Genomic DNA, 16,490 nt, shown 5'->3' with positions numbered 1-16,490 from the left:
CCTACTAGTGGAAACATCCTCTCCACTTCCACTCTATACAGGCCTCATAGTATCCTGTAAGTTTCAATAAGATCCCCCCTCAACCTTCTAAAATCCAACGAGTACAGACCCAGAGTCCTCAACTGTTCTTCGTACGACAAGCTCTTCATTCCAGGGATCATTTTTGTGAACCTCCTCTGGACCCTTTCCAAGGCCAGCACATCCTTCCTCAGATACGGGGCCCAAAACTGCTCACAGTGCTCCAAATGGGGTCTGATCAGAGCCTTATACAGCCTGAGAAGTACATCCCTGCTCTTGCATTCTATCTCATAGCATATCTCATTGACTTTTTCACCTTTGTTGTAATTGTTCAATGTGCTGCATATTTCGGGGGCAATTCTCCCATCCCGACGTGCATGTTTTTTGGCATGTCGGGATGGGAGAATCGTTGGCCATTTTGTGGGATACACGCATGCATTCCCGACGCACACGCATCTCCCACAGCCAGAGAACAGGCGCAGTTGGGACTGTGCTGGAAACCAGTGGGAAGAGAGGTAAGTGATTTTGATCTTTTAAAAATGTATTTTAAATCTATTTTAAATGTCATTATTGAACCCAACACGGAACTTGCCAGGCCCGATAACATCTCCCACCCCGCCAGGAGTATTTCACTCCAACGGGGTTTAGAGTAGCTCCTCATGTTTGGCAAACTAGTGGGAGATCCAGCCGGAGTGAAGGGGGGGCATCGGGCAGTGCCAAGGGGGTGGGGCCTATTGTGGGCAGGGCCTAAGGGGCGATCGGTACGGCTGGGGGTGTCCCGCTGCCACTCTGCATGGGGATCGGTCTGGGCTGGAGGGAGGCCAGCGATCGGTGCAGGCTGGGGGGGGAGGTGGTCTGCGGGCGGGGGGTGGTCTGCTTCCTGGCAGGGGGGTCTGTCTCCAGGGCTTGTTGGTCTGCTCGGGGGGGGCGGAGGAGGGGGGGGGTGTGCCTGCCTGCCAGGGTGTGGGGGGTCAGCGGGGGAGTTGGATGTGGCAGGGGCAGGTTCGCCACTGCTGAACGGGGTGGTCAGGGCTGGCCCGGGAATGTTTGTGGGGGGCCATGATCAATTCCGGCCTTGGGTGACTGTCTGTGTGGAGTTTGCATGTTCTTCCTGTGTCTGTGTAGATTTCTTCCAGGTACTTTAGTTTTCTCCTACAAAGATGTGCAGGTTCGATGGATTGGACATGCTAAATTCCCCCTAAGTATCCCAAAATGTGTAGGTCAGATGGATTAGTCGTGGTATGATGATTAATGTATGAGATTATAGAGATACAGAATGTATGAGATTATAGAGATAGGGTGGGGGAAAGGACGTGGGTAAGGTACTCTTGTCAGAGAGAGTCGGTGCAGACCTGATGGGCTGAATGACTCCCTTCTGCACTGTAGGGATTCTATGAGATGGTGCAAAGAAGCAGCAAGAAGTTCATGGTACTTATAAAAGTCAATGGCTTTGGGAGGAAAAGAGTTGTCCTATAATTAGCTTCCTGTGTCACTGGTATTAGTTCTGGAGCAGGAAAGATCTGGTTAAGCTGGACGAGTTGCGGCTAAACAATGTTGAGACAATGTCACCATGAGGTTGTTAACTAGTAACGTGGGGAAAGATTTAAACTAATTTAGCAAGGTATTGAGCATGATAATGAAACTTTATAGAGGTGAAACGAAGTGTCTAGCGGACTGAGATAAAGAAATAACATCTGGGTAAAAATTAGTTTCGAGACTGGAAGGAGCAGACAGAAAAAATGTGACGTGGTGTCAGATGAATTTGGAGTGTATGTTTGTGAGAAATAAGGTCGATGAACTACAAATACAAAATGCTATTATGATACTATGATGTAGCAGCACTAACTGAAACCTGGCTTAATGAAGGGGAGGATGAGTGTTACGGGGCTGTTACAGAGGTTTTCTTGTTGTATTTGAAACTATTGTTCCCCTCGAGTAGCCAGACAGAGTGGTTTAAGATGATTTATTAAAGAATATAGCTTTGGACTCTGAATGAAGTCATTCAGACCATTCAGAGTGAAACATTCAAAAATACAAAGGCAATGAATGTCTCAGCTTCGATTACGTGCACTTAGCTTATACCAATAAAGTAATAGGAGTTATCTCCATCCAATCATAGTTATTAATTAAAGCTACATCATATAAAAGTACAGTTTTTAAAACCAATCACAATCACCTTACATTTGCTAAATTATAATATCCAATTGACGTAAAGTTTTTACTTGCCTCAATTGAGTATTGTTTTCCCCTATCTTTTAGACATTCCAACCGTATCTGGATATTAAAACATGGATCAGTCCCTTCTTCAATGCATGATTTAAAGGCCTTCTGCCAGCATAGTATCTTTCACTCTTTCTCATCTAAAGGTCAGGTGTCTGGAAGTAGCTGCTTACTATACACAGTTAAACATCGGGCCCGATTTTACCATTTTCATTCTAAGTGCTGAATCTGGGCACAATTCAGATCCGACTTGGAAATCTGCTTTCAGGTGCTCCCATACGCACTTAGCTTGAAAAAAAAATCACGAGTCTGAATTGCGTGGTGGGCGGGGCTTATCACGCCTAAAACGATCGGAGCTCTGGACTGCGCATGTGCAGTTAGAAAAAAAATGGAAAATCGTGCCCTGTCACGTCGCTCCCAGGTCGCAAAAAGCAGCTAAAGCGGCCTGGGAGCAAAAAGCGGGAGCGATGGCCCTCACAGACATCACCCCCACCTTCACAACATAACTGTCCCCCTCATCCACCCTCGCCCCCCCCCCCCCACGCTACCCAGACCGATTGCGACCCTCGGCCCCCTTTCCCGCCCCCCCCCACCAGAGATCCATCTGACCCCCCCCCCCCCCCCCCCCCCTCCCCCCCACCATCGACCTGAGTTGGAAGCGCTGAACCTACCTCTTCAGCAGCTGGAGTGCTCGAAACAGACCTTTTGCTGAGCATATCTGTTTCGCGCCGAATCTGGATGCACGAACGCGATGGTAAAGGGGGAAATGCTGATAAAGTTGGGCGGGCAGTTCATTAATTCAATTTAAATGCATGCGGCCATTTTCGGGCCTTGGTAAAGTGGGCATCTGCGCAGCTGTGGGCACGGATCGTGTTAATGGCCTCACGCCCAACTTTACCACGTTTTCGCGCCCGAAAGTGAGCACGACGCAATGGTAAAATCGGGCCCATTGTGTAGGCTTTTGTTATTTTCTCTGTTAACCCTCTCATTAGACCCATGACTATTACTTTCCTCTATCATTATTAGTATAGGTATTAATTCCCCCCAACAAGTAACTTAATATTCAGGTATTCAGGAAAGATAAGCAAAGCAAAAAATGAGGAGAGTGATGGCATTGATTTTTTAAAATATCATAATATTAGAAAGGAGTGAAGGAGTTGCAATGTCAAAAACATGATCTATTTGGTTAGAACTGGGGCACAATTTATACCACAGGCCACCAAATAGCAAGAAGGAGAGAGGAGCAAATTTGCAGGCAAGTTACAGAAAGATGCAAAAACTAGAAGGTTTTGAGCCATCAAGTGGTGATAATGGAGGACTTAAGGTGGAATATTTTGCCCTCCCCCATAGTGGTTTTGATGCTGCGGGGACAATTAATCAGGCAGGTGGGTGATGGATGATCACCACCTTCCCACCTCCACCCCAATTAAGCCTGGGGTGGGAAGGCCCATGGATGCCCTTCTCATCCCACCGTCAACAGAGGCCCTGAAGTGGGCAATTAACCTTGTGCGGGCTCAAGGGAACATCTGTCATTAAACAGAACGTAGTAGTTGGTAGAGGGACCTGGTATCAGGAAGTTGGGGGGGGGGGGGCGGTGGGGGTGGCAGAGGGGGTCTGGCTGAGGGCCACCTTACCCTTGAAGGGGGAAGGAGCTCGTAAAATCCAGCAAGTCGCCTCCCCACTGTCTACCCACCTGCCCCCAACCAGTAATTTTATGGGGTGGAGTGGAGGCGTCAGGAAGCCTACTCATCTTTGGTCCTATTGAGGCCTTTTAGAAGCCAATTTGGTGCTCACTGATTTCAGTCCATGCGGGGGCCATCTTATGAAAAATATTCTTAAGTCCAGAACAAGCTTGAAAACAGGAGATGATTGAGTCCCAGGCTTGCTAAGTCCATTTAAATTATATCGAAATTCAATCTAAATAAAGCGAAGCTGATTGTGCCGCATATCCGGTGCTGGTAAGATCGCAAGAGGCGAGAAATTGGGTACGAACCTTTTTTCTCGGCTCTCTCGCGATCTTACCGGCTCGACCTGTTCATTGGCTGGTGGAGCGCAATGGTAAGATTGCCCCCATGTCTGCTTTGAGATGAAGGCATGTTGCCAAAGTATCATAAATGTTGTGATATATTTCTAAATGCTTCATTTATTGCATTTGTGTTTTGCACATATGTGATGAGCGTACTGCATGTTGCCGTTTTGTTGCTTGAGCATGGAACAAATTAGTCAATATGTCATATACCTTATGGATTTGATTATATCATTGAAGCTTTGTTGATTGGCTTTGTTGATTGTTGAGTGGATATCTGACAAAGTTTAGCCACAGTTTATGTGAAATATATTCCGCGGACCGTTGTTGAACATTAATTTTGGTTAAAGAATCATTGATCAAATACTTTTAACCTGTGTGAAGTATATTCAAAGTTGATGAGTGTACTGTTTTTTATTAAGTTTATAATTGCGTATGTTTTTTATATCCACTGTGTCTTGAAAGGAATTCTAGTGGTGTACTTGTAACAGAGAACTTTAATGTAAATTTCATCACGGAGAGTACACTGATATGGTGTCTGATTAAAAACTCAATAACAAACATCAGCATTCATATTTCCATGAGGCAAGGCAGAGGCTTGAATTTAGTTCTTTATTGTGCCTTGCAGACCATGAACTGCCGGCCTCTGACAGTCCATATGAGTTCAGTCTAATTCCAGAATCTGAACGTTCTATCATAGAAAAGAATAACGTTAAAGGTACTTCCAACAACATTGATGTCTTGGGAGTGGACTCAGATATGGAATAAATAATTAAAAGTGCATGCTCAGGTTTGCATGGTGACAGAATATTAGGGCACATTCTGTAAATGCTATATTACATTTTTCCAGTGAAAATTTGGTTTGCTTGTGCGTGAAGCGTATTTGATGGTCAATGCATTGTCTTGTATGGAATCCATTCTTTGCCTTCGATTGGGAAAACAACAATCACTTCATCTCTTCCGGAGTGGATGATTTGATAAGTGTGCTTCTGTCATGAAGGTTAGAGACTGTGCTTGGCTGTATAGTCCATTTAATGTAATAAAACAATAAGACCAATTCTGCAAGGGATTATGTGGTAATGATGTCTAATATTATAAGTACATACAATGCAACTCAAGTGTTATTTCCATAAGAGATTAAGAATTTTCTGTCAGGATCCCTTCTTCTCCCCAGCAGACCATGAGGTGCCAACCTCTGACACTCGTAATGTGTTCAGTTCAATCTCAGACAATGAGCTGCCTGTCATTTCATATGCATTCAAACCAATCCCAGATTCTGTTCCGACTAAGATAGGAAAGAAAGAGGTTACAGGTATTTCCAACAGTATTTGTGTGGTGGGTGTGAATTTAAAAATAGAATAAATAATTATTAGTGCATGTTGATCTTTGTGATATAGTTACAAATAGTTTGACCACATGCATCAGATTCAATGCCATCCTTTTATAGTTCAATGAGTGTTTGGTTTACTTCAGCCCAATGTGGATTTAACGGTCAATGCATAGCTTGCTTGGAACACATTCATTCTTGCTGCTCAAAGTATAGGAAATGAGTTATTCACTACATATCTCCTGGAATGTAAGCATTTTCAGAACTGAGGAACAAAATATTTAGTGAAACTGCATAGTTTAGTTTTCTGTGCAATGTATTATGTTTGCACTATATATTGCAATCATTTTTTAAAAATTATAATGAAACAATAGATCAGTTCTGTAGCAGTGTTACATTAATGCCCAGGCATACAAACATATTGATCAAAATAACAGCGGGATTATTTTCATGGGAAATTAAGCATGTTCTATCTGGATTCCTTTTTATCCCCAGCAGACCATGAGGTGCCAACACCTGACACTCGTAACATGTTCAGTTTAATCTCAGAAAATGAACTGCCGGTCACTGACACCCCTAATGTGTTCAGTTCAATCCCAGAATCTGAACCTGCAGAGATAGAAGAGAGAGAAGATACAGGTACTTCTGACAATATTTCTGCCTAGAACATGAATTCAGGAATGGAGTAAATAATAATCAGTGCATGTTGAAGTCTGTGCTAAAGCAAGGGGAAATTCAGACACATGCTGTAGATGCTATGCCACATGTTTACAATGCAATTAAGTTTGATAGTCAGTTCATTGTCTTGCATGCAACTTATTCAGCGTTATGACACAAATTACATGGATTATATTATCCACTCCATATTTCCTGACTGTGCATTTTGCTTCTTTCTTGGTTTCTTGAGTCAACACATCCTTATTTCATGGAGCTTTGTGGCTATGCTTGGCTAGAAAGATGTCTGTCAACCTATCAAGGCTGTACCGTTGTGAAGTTTCTTGTTGATAATTAGCTTTATGTGGTGGAAGCAATGTTACTGCATGCAGTATCTGTTATCATACCACTTTCCTATAAACTGTTTGTAAGGCATTTATTGTCTTTGCACAAAGCATATAAAATGGGCACACTTCGCACCTTTCATTGAGCTTAAGCATTTTGGTTATCGCTGTTGGATTATTTGGTCAGTGTGTTTATTTCATAAGGTTTAGATACTGTCCCTGGCTTTAAAGGGTGTGACAACCTGTCATGATTATATTGTGAAGTTTATTTGATGGTATAATTATCTTTTACATAATGAAAGCAATGTTGCTGCATTGAGTTTCTACTGTTGCGTCTCTATTCTAGCTATCTTTTTGAATAATATTGAATTAATTAATTTTCACACTTAGTGTAATTTAGTATTTAATGGAATATATTATTATTTGCTTTATTTGATTACTTGGGAATGCATTTAATTATTATTAAAGTGACAGCATACTATGTCAGTGCTACATTACTATCGAGAAATACAAATGCAAAATAACACTGGAATTATTTTCTGTAGCGATTAAGAATTTTCTATCTGGATTCCTTTCTATCGTAAGAAGTCTAACAATTTTTATCCCCAGCAGACCATGAGGTGCCAACCTCTGGCATTCGTAATGTGTTAAGTTCATTCTCAAACTATGTGCTGCCAGTCTCTGACTTTCCATATCCATTCAAACCAATCCCAGAATCTGAACCTGCTAAGATAGGAAAGGATGAATTTACAGGTACTTCTGACAATATCTGTGTCTTTGGTGTGCATACAGGAGTGGAGTAAATGAAATAACTGCATGTCACAATTTAGTGCTACAGTGACAGTTAAATTGGGCTCATGCTATAGGTTTTAAACTGCAATGTTACAATTAAATGAGTATTTGGTTTGGATGTGTGTACAGTCTTTTCCATAGTCAAACCACAATGTTTAATGAAATCCGTGCATATTATTGCACAAAGTGTGTGAAATAAACAATCCACTGGAATTGATGCATTTTGTGTAATTCAGTTAGATTATTTGGTCACTTCTTATTTAAGTTTGAGTAATACAGATTCAGAAGAATATCAAGGCATTGGAGTGGGCAGGGGGTAGGTTTGCTAGCATGGTAGTAGAGATGAGGATATCTATCTCTGAGGAGAGACTAGAGAAGCTGAGGTGTCCTGCTCTAGAGGAAGGGACGTTAATGGGGGATTGAATAACGTGTAAAAGGTTCTGAGAGGTTTATACAGGATAAATAGGGAAAAACAAAAAACAAAGAGCAAAGAAAATTATAGCACAGGAACAGGCCCTTTTGCCCTCCAAGCCTGCACTGACCATGCTGCCCAACTGAACTAAAACCCCCTAAACTTCCAGGGATCGTATCCCTCTATTCCCATCCTATTCATGTATTTGTCAAGATGCCCCTTAAAAGTCACTATCGTATCTGCTTCCACTACCCCGGCAGCGAGTTCCAGGCACCCACCACCCTCTGTGTAAAAAATTTGCTTCGTACATCTCCTTTAAACCTTGCCCCTCGCACCTTAAATCTGTGCCCGCTAGTAATTGACTCTTCCACCCTGGGAAAAAGCTTCTGACTATCCACTCTGTCCATGCCACTCATGATCTTGTAGACTTCTATCAGGTCGCCCCTCAACTTCCGTCATTCCAGTGAGAACAAACCAAGTTTCTCCAACCTCTCCTCATAGCTAATGCCCTCCGTACCAGGCAACATCCTGGTAAATCTTTTCTGTACCCTCTCCAAAGCCTCCACATCCTTCTGGTAGTGTGGCGACCAGAATTGAACACTATATTCCAAGTGCGACCTAACTAAGGTTCTATAAAGCTGCAACATGACTTCCCAATTTTTAAACTCAATGCCCCAGCCGATGAAGGCAAGCATGCCGTATGCCTTCTTGACTACCTTCTCCACCTGCGTTGCCACTTTCAGTGACCTGGGTACCTATACACCCAGATCCCTCTGCCTATTGATACTCTTAAATGTTCTGCCATTTACTATATATTTCCTATCTGTATTAGACCTTCCAAAATGCATTACCTCACATTTGTCCGGATTAAACTCCATCTGCCATCTCTCCGCCCAAGTCTCCAACTGATCTATATCCTGCTGTATCCTTTGATGGTCCTCATCGCTATTCACAAATCCACCAACCTTTGTGTCGTCCGCAAACCTACTAATCAAACCAATTTCCAAAGGACATGGATGTGCTGTAATTTACAAGAGCACTAAAAGTGACAGGAGGAGAATTTTATTTCACAGCAAGTTGCAATCTAGAAACCTATTGCCCGATAGGCGGGTGGATTGCAGTTTCGATCGTAAATTTCAAAGGAGAATTAGATAAGTACTTGAAGATGTGAAAAATTCAGGGCAATGTGGAAAGAGCATGTTAATGAAGCAAATGGGATACCTCTTTCAAAGTACTGTCACAGGAATGATAGGCCGAATGGCCTCTTTCTGTGCTGTATAATTCCTTACTTTAAATTTTATAAATTGTTTGGCTGTAATTAGCCTGTCAATTTATGCTGGACATACTATTATGCAACTTACTGTATGATAAATATTTTTACAAAGTAAAAATAATATCACTACATGGAATTTCTTATCACTTTGTATGAAACTTTTTGAATATTATCAAATTAATTAGTCAATACGTTGGTTTGTAGAGTTTATTGTTGCATGCAAAATATTATCAGCCACATAATCTGTGTTTGTTTATAAATCAATTTAAAGTTATTGTGAAACAAAGATGAATGTAATTGTTCTACACTGTAATGGTTTCCAACAGTATAAATGTCTTTATCAAAAGAACTTATTTTCATGCGAGATTAAGAATGTTGCATCTGGATTCCTTCTTGTCCCAGCAGACTATGAGGTTCCAACCTCTGACACTCACAAAGTGTTCAATTCAGTCTCAGACTATGAGCTGCCAGTCACTGACTTTCCATTCGTATTCACTCCAATCACAGATTCTGAATCTGCCAGGATAGGAAAAAAAGAAGTTACAGGTACTTATGACAATTTTTGTGCCTTGGAAGTGAACTCAGGAATAGAATAAACAATTATGTACATGTTAGGATCAGTGCTCAAGTGTTAGGACACATGCTTCAGATTCTAAGCCACAGTTTTACTGTTAAATAAGTGTTCAGGTTAATTGTATCTGAGGTGTATTTGATAATATGTTGCATGGAACTCATGCACACTTGTTGCACAAAGCTATGAGTTGAGTGATCCATTCTACTTTTCATGAAACAAAGTAAAAGTTTATTTATTAGTCACAAGTAAGACTTACATTAACACTGCAATGAGGTTACTGTGAAATTCCCCTAGTCACCGCAATCCGGCGCCTGTTCGGGTTAATGCACCTAACCACTTTGCTTCCCACTGTTGGATTATTTGGTCAGCATGTTTATGCCATTAAGCTTAGAGTCCGTCTCTTATGGTTACATTGTTGTGACATCTATTGAATGATAATTAACTAGTAGAATCAATGTTGCTGCATGGAATGTCTATCATTTCACTACTATGTGTGGTTGACTCTCAACTGCCCCCAGGCAACTAGGGATGGGCAGTAAAAAATGCTGGCCAGCCAGCGATGCTCACATCCCATGACTGAATAAAAAAAGTGAATCTTTTTGTATGTTACTGAATCAATTAATTTTCTCACTTAAGTTCTGCTACTTTGGAATGCATTTAATTATTATTATAATGACAGAAAACTACAACAATGCCATATTAATGTTCGAGAATACAGATATATCTATCAAGACAGCACAGGGATTCTTTTCATGAGAGATGAATAATTTTCTATCTGGATTCCTTCTTATTCCCAGCAAGCCATGAGGTGTGAACCTCTGACACTCATAATGTGTCCACTTCAATCTCAGACAGTAAGCTGCCAGTCACTAACTTTCCATATGCATTTAATCCAATCCCAGAAGCTGAATCTGCTAGGATAGGGAAGGATGAATTTACAAATACTTGTTAAGATATTTGTGTGTTTGGTATGAATATAGGAATGGAGTAAACAATGAATGAACGTTGAGGTTTGTGCTACAATAAGAATTAGCTTGGGCACAATCTGTAGATTCTAATGCCACACCTTTACAGTTAAATGAGTGTTTGGTTTAGTTATGTATGAAATCCATTCATCATTGTTTGAAAACGTATATGAAAATAGCAAACAGCTGCTTTTCTCCTGGATTTTATACAATTTATCTCTGGGATTATTGGCTAAGCATGCTCATTTTTTGAAGTTTGGATACTTCACTTTAAAAAGGATATTGGGATATCAAGGTCTATGAAGTGAGTGGAGGAAAAAGTTACTAGAATGGTAGCAGGGATGAAGACTTCAGATTTTTGCAGTGATGAGAGAAGCTAGGATGAGTTTTCTAAAAATGAAGAAGATTAAAAAGAGATTGAATACTGTGCTCAAGATTCTGAGGAATTCAGACAGAGTAAGTAGAGAAAAGCTTTTCCCCTGGCATGAGGTTTGGTAACCAATGGACACAGATGTGAGGTAGTTTGCAAAAGAAGCAGAGATGGCATAAAGATAATTTTTTCACGCAGCTCGTTCTTCTGATCAGCAATGTTGCCAGAACCAACTCGTATTTAGAATTACTGAGAAAAGTGGATTTCACAGTTTTTCAAATAGAGCAGGTGGAATTCTCCCCCCAAAATTCTAAGTATTGAACTTGCAGGAAACCTGGAGTAATTCACGCTGTTTTTTTCAGTGGGAGTCCAGACTAGAGTCTCCCACACTCTGTGCACTGCAGAGGCCACCAGCATGAATATCATTATAAATCAGTGGTTGGGGCCTATTAGGAGGCTGAAACCAGCGGGCCTCTATGCATGTGCAGTGGTCCAAAAACTGTCAGCCGCCTATTTGCTGGTCAGCCCGATGACCCCCACAATGCTGTCCCCCCAACCTCTGCACAGCCCAATCATGGCTCCCCAGACCATTCCCGGGCCAGTCTTGACTCTCCCTTCCCCCCGCCCCTCCCATGCAGTGCCAATCCCCTGCACCCCCCTACTCAATTCAGACACCCCTCTCCCAGCAGACCTCTCACCCCTGGCAGAACTCCCCCCATCCTGAATGTTGGCTTCTCTCCTGCCCACATCAATCCCAATGGCAGGGTGGGAGTGGGACCCCCCCACTCCCACCGGTTGCCCCTATAGTCCTGACCCCATATGCCCTGCCCCTTGGCACTGCCCTATGCCTGGTGGGCAGTGGCAAGGTGCCCCTTGGGCAGTGTCAGGGGCACAGGCTTGTGCTGCCAGGGTGCCGATGCCCAGGGGGTACCACCCCCTCAGCATCCAGCCCCTCGGGGGGCCCCGATTGCATCCCCTTAACTCCAGCAGGGGTCAGGCTGCTAGCTCCCTAATAGTTTAATCTCTGCTGGAGCGAAACACTCTGGCGGGGTGGGAGAAGCTAGTGAATTCAGTCCCAGGTCAGCTAGTAGCTTTTAAATGATATTTAAAATATCATTTAAATGCTAGCCTTGCCTCCCTGCCAATTTCCGGCACGGAGCAGATGGCATTGAGAGACACTAGCGGGGCGCGAACTCTAGCGTGAATCCCACCCATGGCTCCTCCAACATGATTCTCCTGGCCCGCTGCACTAAAGAATTAGCACAGTGGAATGGGAGAATCGCAGCCAGCATTGCAGACAACTCTCAGACTGAAAATTATCCTCCTCATCTCCCCTCTAGATCTTTTGCCAATGACTTTCAATCTTTTGCCAATGACTTTGAATCTGTGATCACTGGTTATTGACCACACGCCAGAGGAAATAATTTTTTTCTCCACTGCATTAGAGCTGGTCATCTTGAAAACTTCTATTGCTCATTGCTTTCTCTGTTCTAAATAAAATGGTCTTGACTTTTCCAGTCTTTCCTCATAACTGAAGTGCCTGATTCTCGTTTATTGATATATCTCCTCTAGATCCTTTCCTCACCCTTCTTTCTTTTCTCAAGAGTCATGCCCAAAATTGTCCACAATACTTCTGCAGAGGCCTAATCAATGATCTATAAAGTTCTAGCAGGATCTCTTTGCTCTATATCCTATGTATGAACCCAAGTAACCATGTGTTTTTTTAACCACTTTATCAACTGGCATCCAGATTTAAGGATTGATATATTTATATGGCAAGATCTTACATCTAGTGCTCTACCTTGGCCGGTCTTCTTTGTTAACATATCAAAGAATCCAGTAAAGTTAATCAGATACAGTCTTTTGCAAAATCATACTGGATCTTTTTGATTCACCCCTGCCTTTCTAAATGAAAGATTATTTTACCCTTAAATAATGGTTTCAATAATTTCCCCATTACTGATGTCAGGCTAACTGGTTTATAGTTTCTTGCTTTATTTTGAACCTTTTCTTGAATATAACCTTAATAACCTTCCAGTCTTCCAGTTCTATCCAAGAGGATTGAAAGATCAGGACCAGTATCTCTTCTATTCTTCTTTTTATTTTTTCAGCAACTTTAGGTACATTATGTAGAGTGTAGTATAATTTTGCTAAGGCACAGCTGATGATAAATGCCAAGAGCTCAAATCCCCAAAGTGCAATTTGAAACAGCTGCCAATGTTCGATTTTTGCAATTTGTATTGTATGAGGAGGGTTTTTGAAATCCAGAATTGATGTCCGAAATTACTTTTGATCATTTTATAGTAAAGTAAATGTTTACTAAGAAATAGAAAACAAATTTAAATTAAGGTAGGATTACACTTAAAACACCACAGTGGTTTCACACAATACCAATACTTTAAGATAGTGCCATACAATCCTAATTTAACTGCCTTTAGAGCTATCCTTCTCCATATATGTTCAGCAAATGCTTATAGAAATCAATAAATCTATAACTGTTCAGTACTTTTAACTACACAGTGCCTTTTATTTCTTGTGGGTGTCTTCTGAGATTTAAAGCAGCTGGCTTTTCAGATCTGGCTTTGTTCATACAGTTTGCTGGGAGTTAGTTGGCCAGTGATCTCTACTGTCTGCTAATATCCATCCAGAGGTACATAGAAAAAACAGGAGAGTGGTATTAAATCATAATACTCATTTGGAGAGCTGGTGCAGATACAATGGGCAGAATTTTCCCGTCCTGCCCGCCACAGAAATCGTAGCGGGCAGGACACGGACCATGCAAAGGTCCATTGACCTGGGGTGGAATTTTCTGGCTTTGGGGTGAGCGCAAGTGGAAAACCCACCCAATGAGTCCAATAGCCTCCTTCTGTAGCATACCAATTCTGTGATCTAGAATAGCTGACCCCATATGTTTTAGTATCTGCTGATAGATTGTTTCCCTTTGACATCTCCGTTGTCTCCACCAATGGCTTTAGAAATGTTCACTCCCAGAATTGGTTCACTTCATTTCTTCATGTTGATTTGTAGAATTGAAAGGAAAGTAAACTCAGTCTATCAATGCTTTACCTATGACATCTTTATTTTACACCCTTCATATGCTCCTTTGAACCAGCAACAACCATTCAAATCCATTCTTACTCTGTTACCGTACTTACTAAATAACCTTATGTAAACATCTGAAGTATTTATAAGTGCGTTATCATAAAGCTAGATTCACGCAGTTAGTATGTCTCTTGCTTTAATTACCATTCAAACATCCTCAACAGTTTAAAAAGTGACAAAAATATTACCATCGGAAAAATATTCCCATTTCTTAGGTTTTCCAGACTATATGAAATGAAATTATTAGATGCACAACATGAGATTGCAATAGAAGCAATTAATGTGATAATGGAGTTATAAGAGCAATGTCCGGTAAATCAAATATATTGATCAATAAAACTCTGGAGTTATTTTCAAGAGAGACTAAGAATTTTGTATCTTGCTTCCTTCTTATCCTCAGCAGACCATGAGGTGCCAACTCCTAACACTCGTAACATGTTCAGTTTAATCTCAGAATATGAGCTGCCCGCCACTGACACCCCTATTAGGTTCAGTTCAATCTCAGAATCTGAAGTTGCAGAAATAGGAACGAGAGAAGTTGCAGGTATTTTTGACCATATTTCTGCCCAGAACAGGAACTCGGGAAAGGAGTAAATAATAATAAGTGCATGTTGCAGTTTGTGCTAAAGCAAGAGAAGATTCAGGCACATGCTGTAGTTGCTATGCCACATGTGTACAATGCAATTAAGTTTGTTAGTCAGTTCACTGTCTTGCATGCAACTCATGCAATGTTGTGGCACAAATTACGTGAATTATGTTATCCACTCTGTATCTCCTGAATGTGTGCATTTCACTTTCTTGGTACCTTGGGTCAACAACAACCTTATTTCATGGAGCTTTGTGGCTGTGCTCAGCTAGAAAGATGTCTGTCAACCTATCAAGGCTGTACTGTTATGAAGTTTCTTGTTGATAATTAACTTTATGTGGTGGAAGCAATGTTACTGCATGCAGTATCTGTTATCATACCACTCTCCTTTTGGAACCGTTTGTAATGCTTTTATTGTCATTGCACAAGTATATAAAATGAGCACACTTTGCACATTTCATGGAACTTAAGCATTTTGGTTATTGCTGTTGGATTGTGCTTATTGCATAAAGTTTAGAGTCTGCCCTTGGCTATAAAGTGTCTGTCAACCTGCCATAATTATATTGTGATGTTTTTTGGATGGTATTATTATCTTTTACATGATAGAAGCAATGTTGCTGCATTGAGTTGCTACTGTTGTATCACTGTTCTAGAAATCATTTTGAATAGTATTGAATTCAATAATTATCACACTAAATGTAATTTAGTATTGAATGGAATGTATTATTATATGCTGCATTTGGTTACTTAGGAATGCATTTAATTATTATTAAAATGACAGCATACTACGTCAGTGCTACATTACTGTCGAGAAATACAAATGTACTTATCAAAATAACACGGGGATTATTTTCAGTCGCGATTAAGAATTTTCTATCTGGATTCCTTTTTATCCCCGCAGACCATGACGTGCCAACCTCTGGCACTCGTAATGTGTTCAGCTCCATTTCAGACTATGAGCTGCCAGTCACTAACTTACCATATCCGTTCAAACCAAACCCAGAATCTGAACCTGCTAAGATAGGGAAGGATGAATTTACAGGTATTTTGGATAATATTTGTGTTTTTGGTGTAAATAAAGAAGTGGAGTAAATTACGTAAGTACATGTCACAATTTCGTGCCACAGTGACAGTTATTTTGGGCTCATGCTATAGGTTTTACACTGCAATGTTCCAATAAATGAGTATTGGTTTAGTTGTGTGTACAGTCTTTTCCGTATTCAAACTACAATCTTTCATGGAACCCATACATAGTTGTTGCACAAAGCACATGAAATAAACAATCCACTGGAATTGATGCATTTTGTGTGACTCCATTAGATTATTTGGTCAATGTGCTTATTTGAAATTTGAGCACTGCGCATCAAGAAGGCTATCAAGACATTGGAGTGGGCTGGGGATATGTTTGCTAGCGTAGTAGTAGAGTTGAGGAAATCTGTCTCTGTGAAGAGATTAGAGAAGCTGAGGTGTTCTGCCCTAGTGGAACAAATGATAATGGGAGATTGAATAGAACTGTTCAAACTTCTGAGGGGTTTAGATGGAGTAAATAAGGAAAAACAATTTCCACTGGCACAATGGTCAGTAGCCATAGGACATAGATGTGCAACAATTTACAAAAACACTGAAAGCAGCAGGAGGAGAATTTTATTTCCCCGCTAGTTGTGATCTAGAAAACACAGCCAGATAGGTCGGTGGATTGCAGTTTCAATCATAGTTTTCAAAAGAGAATTGGCTAAGTACTTGAAGGTGTGAAAAATTCAGGCCAATGTGGAAAGAGCATTTCAATAAAGCAAATGGAATAGCGCTTTCAGAGTACTGCCACAGGAA

At 41.1% G+C, this 16,490-nt stretch overlaps 2 protein-coding genes across 2 annotated transcripts in view; both read left to right on the top strand.

The window, feature by feature from the left end:
- The window catches only part of LOC144506076 (uncharacterized), a 186,980-nt gene extending 181,948 nt beyond the window's left edge, over window positions 1–5,032 (top strand). Inside the window, exon 15 of the mRNA XM_078231893.1 lies at window positions 4,893–5,032. Coding sequence (XP_078088019.1) covers window positions 4,893–5,032 — 140 coding nt within the window. The remainder of the gene's footprint in view (window positions 1–4,892) is intronic.
- abi3bpa (ABI family, member 3 (NESH) binding protein a) overlaps window positions 1–16,490 on the top strand; it is a 189,068-nt gene that overhangs the window by 13,895 nt on the left and 158,683 nt on the right. The window contains exons 3-7 of the mRNA XM_078232889.1: window positions 6,087–6,230; window positions 7,199–7,342; window positions 9,472–9,612; window positions 14,478–14,621; window positions 15,565–15,705. Of these exons, the coding sequence (XP_078089015.1) occupies window positions 6,122–6,230; window positions 7,199–7,342; window positions 9,472–9,612; window positions 14,478–14,621; window positions 15,565–15,705 (679 nt within the window). The 5' untranslated portion in view covers window positions 6,087–6,121. The remainder of the gene's footprint in view (window positions 1–6,086; window positions 6,231–7,198; window positions 7,343–9,471; window positions 9,613–14,477; window positions 14,622–15,564; window positions 15,706–16,490) is intronic.

Source organism: Mustelus asterias, chromosome 17, assembly GCF_964213995.1.
Source record: "Mustelus asterias chromosome 17, sMusAst1.hap1.1, whole genome shotgun sequence".
In the NCBI taxonomy this organism is placed as follows: Eukaryota; Metazoa; Chordata; class Chondrichthyes; order Carcharhiniformes; family Triakidae; genus Mustelus; species Mustelus asterias.
The sequence above is the reverse complement of the archived record's forward strand: the minus strand, read 5'-3'. Positions and strand labels throughout refer to the sequence as shown.